This window comes from Merops nubicus, unplaced genomic scaffold, assembly GCF_000691845.1.
Source record: "Merops nubicus isolate BGI_N331 unplaced genomic scaffold, ASM69184v1 scaffold10360, whole genome shotgun sequence".
Taxonomy (NCBI): Eukaryota; Metazoa; Chordata; class Aves; order Coraciiformes; family Meropidae; genus Merops; species Merops nubicus.
In genome coordinates, this window is record NW_008584822.1 from 2,026 (window position 1) to 11,567 (window position 9,542).

Genomic DNA, 9,542 nt, shown 5'->3' on the forward strand with positions numbered 1-9,542 from the left:
GATGTGTTTACCTCTTGGTGTATAGTCTTCTAATGCATCCTTTCTCAGCTGCAGCCTATTGACATCCAGTTCTGCCCTTTGCCTATACACTGCTCTTCCATTATGAGACTCGCTTGAGGAGTCATCCTCATCAGAGTCTGCCCAGTACCACACATCATCATTATCATCCTCTTGTACCACAAATGAGTGAACTTTTCTCGAAGTAGCTTGCCCCCTCTTATGATTATGGTGGGCAACTCTCACTACAGTTTTCTTAAGAGACGTCTGGGGAATAGCCAGCTAGGGACTTATTCAGGCACTGTAATGTTGGGATCTGACTCCATAAATCATTGAGCTGCTGCTCCATATGGGAGTGCTGTGATACCAATTGTTCCTTTAACTGGTGCTGTTTCTTATACACAGTCAGCAATATCCATCCCCATCTAACAACATTCTCACCTTTTTCATGGGATAATTCTTGGAAAATACGTAGTATGTCATGGGCTTTGGCATCTCCTACCTGACCCTCCCATTGCTCAAGTGGTCCAGCAAACTTGGCCCATTCAAGGGCTAACAAACAGTTTGGAGGGTTTCTTCAATCAGGGGTTTCAGATGGGGCTGTCCATGACGCCAGCTTTCTTATCCTGACCCCTTGCCCAACATAAAATGGTATTTATCATTAACGGGCAGGGCAGCAGCTGAACTCCCTTCACTACCACATCACACACCAGAGATCCAAAGTGCTGGACAACCAGAGGGAAGAACAAGTCAACACACTCACTCACTACAAAGGATGTGAAGAAGGGAGCAAGCTGGTCAAGGAACCACATTATGGGAGATGGAATCAGCCAGACGATGAATCCAATTATGTAGTAGTTTCCCAGATAGAAATTCGTGATCTTGTTCTGCCATCCTCAGAACTCCACTTGCTATGAAGAGTCAGAGAGCCCTTTCAACAGCCAGAACCCCACACAGCTCATGCACTGCATAGGCAGGGCTCCCAATTCCACTGTAAGCAGAGTCAGTTCTTATAGACTTGGCTTCTTGCTATTTTATTTTGCTCCACTTAATACCTCATTCAGTAAATAATGTATGGATAGAACAGCATAGTCAAGCAGTAATTCTTGGAATTTAAATTACATTTTGGAAATGCATCAGTTGTGCAAAATGCCACAAACTGTTAAAGCCATCAAGTTCAGGAACATGAAAACTCTGCAAATTTGAAATGATGAACTGAAGTGCAAGCTGAAGGAAATACCATATGACTGCAGGATGTGTACTTACATACTGCTTCAAATCCAGCTTTGGTTCTCGGAGCCACCTATGCTAACATACTGCCCAATGTTCTTAGCAGTGTTGTTAATTTGCCATTGTTACACAGAGTTAAAAAAGAGAAGTTGTGTTGTAGCAGCTTTATGAAGTAAACTGTTTAAGCTAATAGTGCGGTATCAGCATATAAATACTTCAGAAGCAGTAAATGAAGATGGCTTAAGACAAGCTGCCAGAAACTTCAGGTGTTTCTTGGGGGAGAGAAGTTGCCTGAGGCACAAAGGTGTCAAGTTCATTCCACTGATACTTATGTCATCTTTTTTGTCAACTTGCTGATGTAACCTGGTTTATATTGAAGGTAATTGAAGTTTGACAAAGTGCTCTTACAGGATACAGCAATTCTACTGGTAGCGAGAAGAAAAGGAGGAGTAGCTTTTAGAGTTTTAAGTCATGGTTTGAAAGGTTCAGATTCAGTGGCTTGGCCAGTCATTTAAAGGTTCTGTGCTCTAAACCCTTTGCAAAATGCAGGTAGATTTCTCCTGAGAGCTCTGCTGGTTAGCAAAAGAGACTTAGCTGTAGCTTTGCATACTTATCTGCAAATAAATTTCATCCAGCTTCATTAAGGTGCACCAAATGGTAGGAAGAAGTGCTCCAGATTATTTACATCAAATAAATTTAGAGTCTGTGATACTGCAACTCAGTATTTTTTCTTAAAGCAGTACAGAATCTGTGGAGGAGGAAATGGGATTACCATGAAACATGGAGATTCCTGAAGGTTTACCCAAGCAAGCATGGCATGGTATTGAAGGTAGCTTGGACTGCAGTGTTTTGACAAATTTTGCTTTTGAGAGTTCAGGGACAGAGCTTGTGGTTCTAGTTATGTCATAAAAGTGGAGGACATGTCAGTCTTTTGGGAGGAGTATCTTTATTAAATACCACTGTTTAGTGACATAGGACAGCCTAACACAGATTTAATATGTGTATATGAGTCCTAATTCAGTTGTTAAAATTGCATTGGATTCTAGTTTCTATTTGTTATAGTTATCTGATGGAGACTTTTCTTTTTTTTAATCTCAGTTGGTGGTGCTGTACCATTGCTTTCTAAAGAATCTGCTACAGCCCCAAAAAGTCACCGGTTAAACCAAGGAAAGATGCCTCACAACCCTTTGGATTCCAGTGCTCCTTTGGTAAAGAAAGGGAAACAGAGAGAAGTCCCTAAGGCAAAGAGACCCACGCCTCTTAAGAAGGTGCGCATATTTTTACTTTAAATAGTACAGTATAGGTTATTGTAACTTCATTATTACTCTGTAAGTCTGTTAAACCTTCTGGTATGGAGATCTGCATCTCAGCATCCACTTGCCTAAATTCAATTTTAGCTTTTCTTGGATTAAAAAAGAAGGGGAATTGGGAAAGTAGAGGAGAGTCTACAGTATAAACGAAATACCCTGAATTAAATCACTTAACAGCTGAACAAATGTTATGTTTTAGGCAAAATAGGCTTTTTTGCAGGACTGGGCAGAATGGATCACACAAAAGTAGTACTTGGTGTTTCTGAGCTCTTCCAAGCCAGAACTTCAGCTGATTCTGCAGCAGCTAATGTGAGACCCACCTGGTGATTTCTCTGTTATCTTCACTTTTTGCCCATTCATGTTACTTCTTGTCATGTCTTCCATACAGAGGATTTTGAGATAGATAGCACTCCACTGCTAGGTCACTTTTTGGTCTTGTGAAGGTGGGTAGTGTAGTGGTCATTCTGTGCTGATTAATTGTATTTGAAAATTGTCACCATAAACAACATATAACATTGAACAAACTCTGGGGGGTGACTATATATACTGTATTTTCTGGCTGCTGTATCTTCATATCATGAAAAGATATAGACAAAGACTGCTTTGTCAGTGTAATATCTGTGCTCTGAGTATGCTAGGAAGCTCATTTTTGTTCGTGGTTCATCTCTGACAAATGCAAATGGAGAAATTAACTTCTGTGATTAGATTCTGTGATATAGTTAGTTTTAGGTAGATTAGCTGGGCTAGTGTTCATATATACCATAACTTCTCTTTAGCAGCTATGAAAGAAGAGAAGGAAGATAAATTTCAGGAAACTGATTATTGCTTTCACCTATGGTAGCATGCTTGGATTCACCATATGTGCTACTTTCCATCCTTCTGTGTACCATATGGTTTAGCTATCTATGGTAATTTCTTCTCTCAAGATTTTTAAGAGGAGAATAAGGGGGAAGAGTAACTGTGTGTATGTCTCCATACAGAGACAGATATGTCCTTTTCTATGTAAATTCAGGGAATATCTTTCCTTCTTTTTCTGTGCAAATTAAAAATCCCCCGATGTTGTAAAAATTGAATGATAGTGCCAAACTTAATGAATATTCTGTATGTAAACAGTTTGTAAGAGAAACTGCTTTATTATCTGTGTGATATTAAATTGACTTGGGTTTTTTATATATCTATTTTAGATTATTCTCAAAGAAAGAGAACAACGAAAACAACACCACCTGTTAGAACAGACAGCAGTACCAAATAATGAAGGTAACATTGCTCAGTCTGCAAAGAATACTGCTGAAGATGAAACACTTCTACAGGATACTCAAGCAGGTATCTTTCAAGAGAAGGCTGTAATACAGTATGTAGATGGAGGTTTGAGACAGGGCACACCTGGTGCTTTAAAAAATGTGTACTAAATACTGCCAAATAAAAACTGTAACTTCAGAATTTCTAAGATCAGCATAGGCTTATCTAGAGCTTAAAGTGTGCCAAAGCTGATAGTCAGTGTAGTTGAGTAATTTGGATTCTGATTGCTGTTCCACACTTTTATGCCTGTTGGATTTATTTATTATATGCCATAATGTGAGCCTCTGCATCTGTCTGGCAGCCTGTTTAAAAAGAGGTACAATAATGAAAACTAAGACCTAAAACCATGTATGATGTGTTGCCCTACTGCCACAGGCTGTTTCAGTACTGAAGAAATGACTCGTCAAGAGATACTTGGCAAGTTGGTCTCTTCACAGTGGTTTTTGTTATGTCTTTTCATTGAAAAATCTTTATTTACATGATTGCTGTTGCTGTAACACAAGTTGCTGAAGGGTTTCTGGAGAATACAAGGACCATGACAAGGACTACAGAACATTCTGTGAGGCTAACTTCCAATCCTCCGAAAATCCACAGTAGGAATTTTAGAGAGTAAGTATTGATTGTACTGATGGGTGTTTCCCTATGGTACTACCTGTATGGCATTTCTCAAACAAGATACTTCACTTGCATTCTGTGCAATACTACATAGGAGTTAAGACTGAAGGTTTTAATTTTTTATTCTTTTTTTTCTATAAGCTGACACACAGAGAAATGATATCCAGAGAAATAGTCTGTACATTGTTGTAATTCTCACTTGAAAAAGCATGTTCTTTGAAGGAAAAGAAAAATCAGAAATTCATTAGAAGTTGGGGAGGAAAAGGAGCTGCTGTTAAAGTACCTTACTTAAAATAAATGGAGTACTGGCTTCATATTTAAGGAGACTAGCACAGCTTACTTATTTTCAGTTATACTTTGGTTTTCTGTTGTCAGACCAGATCACAAAAACGTAAAGAATGTGACTAGTCAGATGACTTTTTCATGTTGTGGCTCACCAGAGAACTAAAGGGAAGATTTATGGGTAATTATGTGCAAACACTTCTTGTTTTGTTTACATGGATGTGTATACGTTTTTCCTTATACAAGAAGAAATAATCATTACTCTATGTTAAAAGGTCAGAGATATGGTCAGTTTAAAACAGTTACTTTGGGTAAGCAGTGTTTTAGCTTTTGGGTTTCCTTCCATAAAGGCACTACTGGCCTTACTGCAGTTCATGTTATAGTAACAGTTAATATTCATATGGCAATTCTTTATCTTTCTGATGCTATCTCTTAGCTCTAATTTAACTTTTAATTGCAATAAAAAACATTTAATGCATGTCTGTGTAACACGGTTTTAGTAAAAGAGCAGTTTGGGTTGAATATGTAAAGAACAACTCAGTCCTACCTATCATAGGATGGAGAGCATTCAACAAAACTGAGAGTATTTTGTGTCTTTATAGTAGATTTTCAGTGTTTTAATAGACTTGTCACTGAGACTTAGTGAAGTCAACTGGAAATAGTAAATAAAAACTCTTGTAACTGAAAAAAGATTTGAAGTTAATTGTATCTCTAAGATATAATGCAACTTGGCATCTTCCTATTGACTGTGCAGTTGAGCATCTTTAGTCTTGAGACCCTTCTTTACTGAATGATTCTTTGTGTAAAAGATGAGGGGAAAAAATAACTGGGAACCTTGATCTTTCCCAGTGAATACTAGAAGGATGAAGTACATCTGCTGTTATCCTCTCCTTGTTAACGCCACAAGCCTGTTTTAAGTGAAATATGATGACAAACAAAAAATATGAGCCTGGGGAGGACGAAATTGATCCAGATTTCCATCTTTGTTATAAGTAGCCTTGTATTTATAGAAATAAATAATTTTATGCTGTGGTTGCTCTGCTTTGATCTCCGTAAGTCAAAATAAATATCCTCAGAAAAATGCTTCAATAGGAAAACATACATATATATTTATTGGTATAAAAAAATATATAGCCTTATTGTACATACATGTATGTATTTTTAGTATAGTTTGATAGGAAAGCCAGGTACCGCAATTTACTAAATTTTCCATATGTTCTCAGCCACTGAAAAAAATCGTAAGTTTTTGTTTTTGTGTATGTAATGAGTGTGTTTGGACTGGAAATAGAAAAAAAAGTCAAAGACATACATAGAATGGAACAGAAGGTAAACGGTTTATATTTTACTTATTACATATTTATAGCTCTAAGGGTTTTAACATTTAATTGATTCTTTCTTTCAGTTATTGCAGCCAGGTACTTAGTAAAGAGGTTGACCATTGTGTGACAGATCTCTTGAAAGAACTGGTTCGTTTCCAAGATCGCTTGTATCAGAAAGACCCAGTAAAGGCTAAGATAAAACGCAGACTTGTTATGGGTCTTAGAGAAGTTCTGAAATATCTGAAGCTGAAAAAACTGAAGTGTGTAATCATCTCTCCCAACTGTGAAAAGATTCAGTCAAAGGGTAAATAATTTTTTTATATGTTTGTTTGATAAAAGAAATGCAAAAAGCAGACTCGGTATGCTGGCAGCAGGATTACTACTGGAGGAACTTATTTGAGTAGCCTTTGAAATCCTGTAATATAAATATGCTTTTATAAAGACACCTTCCATCCTCAGGTTGTTTACTGCTCTGCAGCTGAAGAGTGAGCTGAGCAAAGACTGTATGGAGTGGGAGAAGTTACCTGAAACTGGGATCTGTTTGGTTATGGACTTTCTGTGCAGCTGCATAAGTGTTACCACTGGTGCAGCTGAGAAGAGACAAAGGTTGCTGGTGCCAGCTCTGCCACCTCAAGAAGTCCTGCTATATCTGTCTCTTTTAGGCTGCAGAGTGACAAGAAGGTGTCAGTGGTAGTTTGTTTAAAATTAATTATAATTATCGTCATTAGTTTCTGTTAACTTTTAAATAATTTCTTAGCAGGTGGGTCTTTTTTTGGTATTAAATTAGACTATGCTACATATTTAACAAACTACCGAGTAGTAACAGTCCAAGGATACTGCTAATGAAGAATTCAGAAAAAATGTCAAATTCTCCTTATGAATGGAGATCTAACGCTATTATTGAGATCCATGTATTTTTTTCCCAAAAACTCCTGTAATTTCAAAACACATCCATAATCTTGGGATATTTTTTGCCATCTTTGAACAGTAGTGTCCATTAGTTATAATCATCTTGGATAGTGTCATTCTTTGCTAATTCTATTGTTTGCTCCAGGTGGGTTGGATGACACTCTGCACAACATTATCGACTGTGCCTGTGAGCAGAATATCCCGTTTGTTTTTGCTCTTAATCGGAAGGCCCTAGGCCGCTGTGTGAACAAAGCAGTGCCTGTGAGTGTGGTGGGAGTTTTTAGCTATGATGGGGCTCAGGTAAGCTGAAATATGCAGGTTTCATGGTTTTGTTTAGCTTTACTTTTTGCTAGTAAAGGGGAAAAAAAATACTCGACTTTAAGGTTTTGTATGTTTGTTTTGCTTTTGCACATTTACGCTTTTTATCCTAAGTCAGTGGCATGTTTGAAAAATTTGTTTTAGAAGTACAGCCACTCAGCACTGTTCAGAAAAGTAGTTGGGCCGTCTCTTCCTGATATCCTCTCCATTTAGATCTCTTTGCAAAGTCTTTTGTTTTTTGGTGTTTTGGGTTGTTTTTGTTTTTTTAAAAGAGTTGATGCTTTCATAAATGTTTTTTTCTAATGTCTTTACATGTGGTTTGTTTTTCATGTATTTATACATATTTAGCTGCACAACTTTCTTATGTGAAGATATATGTTCTGAATAAGTAATACTCATTACAGATTTTCATTGAGATGTTAAAACTTACCATGTGATTTAAGCTCTACTAATATTTTATATTTCCGCAGGACCATTTTCACAGAATGGTACAGCTGACAACAGAGGCCAGGAAGGCCTACAAAGATATGATAGAAGATTTAGAGCAAAAAGCTGAAGTAGGACTAAAAGAAACCCAACCCAGCATCTTAACCACTGGATGTGAAACTGATAAAACAACATCCAAGGACTCTGATGAGGATACACCAAATTATGGTGAGTATTTACTGACTTGTTTCTGGTTCCATTTCAAATCATTCTTCAATTCTACAGTTTTCACTGAAACAAATGACACCTGACACTTCAGTGGTTAGTAAGAGGGGAAATTCTGCTTTTCTGTGATTTTTTCCCCCCACCCCTCTTAGTTTATAAACCTGAGGTCAGCTCTTGCTAAGAATTTCTTTGAGAAAATTCCTCTCTGAAGCCCACTGATGGCAGATGGTACTCATTGCTTTGTCCAAGGAAGTTCAACAGAGCTCCTCATTTATTATTGCTGTTTGTTAACAAAGTCCTCCAAGTTTTTTTCTAGAAGTGCATACTCTCAATATGGTGGATTTAAGTTTTGTATTGAAGCCTGTTTGAGATGCATCTTGATGTCCAAAAGTGTGTGTTTTGTAAAGGCCTTGAAACTTCTAGAAACTTGTTTCTCCAACTCTGTGCCGGACAACAAAAGTTATGACAGAACTTAAAACTGCCAAATTAAATTCTTTAAATTTGGCAATTTAAAACTTCTTTGAAAATTTTGAAAACTTCTGAGTTGTTTTTAAAGTGGGATCTGCCTTCAGAGTTAGACTTGCTTGATCAGCGGGCTGCGCACAAGGACCTCAATGGATCCTGTCAGCCCTAAAGTATTATTTCATGCATCATCTGATGTCACGTGGTGTACTTGTCAACACGCCCATGTGCCAACCTATCTCGGCATTTATTTTGAGGAGGAAGTTAGAGAATCACTGTGACTTTTCATTTTCAAGTACTATACAATAAATTGTTTTCTCTCTTTTTTTTTTTTTTTTTTATTCTAATATTTCCTAGTTAAAATCTGGAAGAGAAAACTTGAAGAGTATAACCCATATGCACTGGAACTGGAAAAAAGTGCAACTGCTGACATGGTGGTAGTGAATTCGGAAGAGCATCAGTAAATCTAGGTCCATTGCAGGGACGTTGGATTAGATGATCTCTAGGGTCCCTTCCAACCTAAGCCATTCTATGATTTTATAATGATTCAGTTCTACTGGGCTGGATTTTTTTTCTCTTTTTCAGACCTGTAGAGAGAGGGTACCAAAATAACATGATGTAAGAAATTTCTGAAATCAGCTAAACTGTTCTGAGTCTCCTTTAAGCACAGAAGCACATGGGGCACTGGCTGATGCTTTTTGTTCTGTGTATTGGTCCGATTACTACAGTAGATGACAACAGCAAATTTTCTTGGCTCCAAACCATTTGAAATGGCTTGGCATACTTTAATGTTTTAAGGACTGTCACCGATGTCCTAGTGATACAATACAGCAAAAGAACTTGCTAGAAAGATCATTTTATTTGGGAGGTGATTCTGTGAGCCAGAAGACTGGGACTTGCAGGGAAATTGCATTTTATTTTTAATTCGATTGCAACTAATTAAGGAAGGCCATCATGACAAAGTTCCCATTTAGCTCTCCTGTGTGGTATGTTATTCTTTTGTGCTCATACAGTAGTAATCATAAGGATCATGATATCCTGTAAAGGAGAGAACATTGACTACAGTGTTCTGACATTCCTGAAGTGCTGAAATGCTGACGTCTGAAAACAATATTCCTGAAAATTCTCTGTTCAGCCATTTTTTGAAAGC

At 37.4% G+C, this 9,542-nt stretch overlaps 1 protein-coding gene across 1 annotated transcript; it reads left to right on the forward strand.

Moving 5' to 3' along the window:
* Positions 1–2,399: 2,399 nt before the first annotated feature.
* SECISBP2 (SECIS binding protein 2) lies at positions 2,400–8,856 on the forward strand. Its single transcript, XM_008945485.1, has 7 exons — positions 2,400–2,495; positions 3,722–3,860; positions 4,340–4,445; positions 6,136–6,356; positions 7,107–7,261; positions 7,750–7,933; positions 8,750–8,856. The coding sequence occupies exons 1-7, from the start codon at positions 2,400–2,402 to the stop codon at positions 8,854–8,856; spliced, it is 1,008 nt and encodes a 335-aa protein (XP_008943733.1).
* The last annotated feature ends 686 nt before the right edge of the window (positions 8,857–9,542 follow it).

Coding starts and splice junctions, on each gene's coding strand:
- SECISBP2 (XM_008945485.1), top strand. CDS start 2,400: ATGCCTCACAACCCTTTGGATTCCAGTGCTCCTTTGGTAAAGAAAGGG. Junction 4,446..6,135: donor CACAGTAGGAATTTTAGAGA/GTAAGTATTGAT, acceptor TCTTTCTTTCAG/TTATTGCAGCCAGGTACTTA. Junction 7,262..7,749: donor TTAGCTATGATGGGGCTCAG/GTAAGCTGAAAT, acceptor ATATTTCCGCAG/GACCATTTTCACAGAATGGT.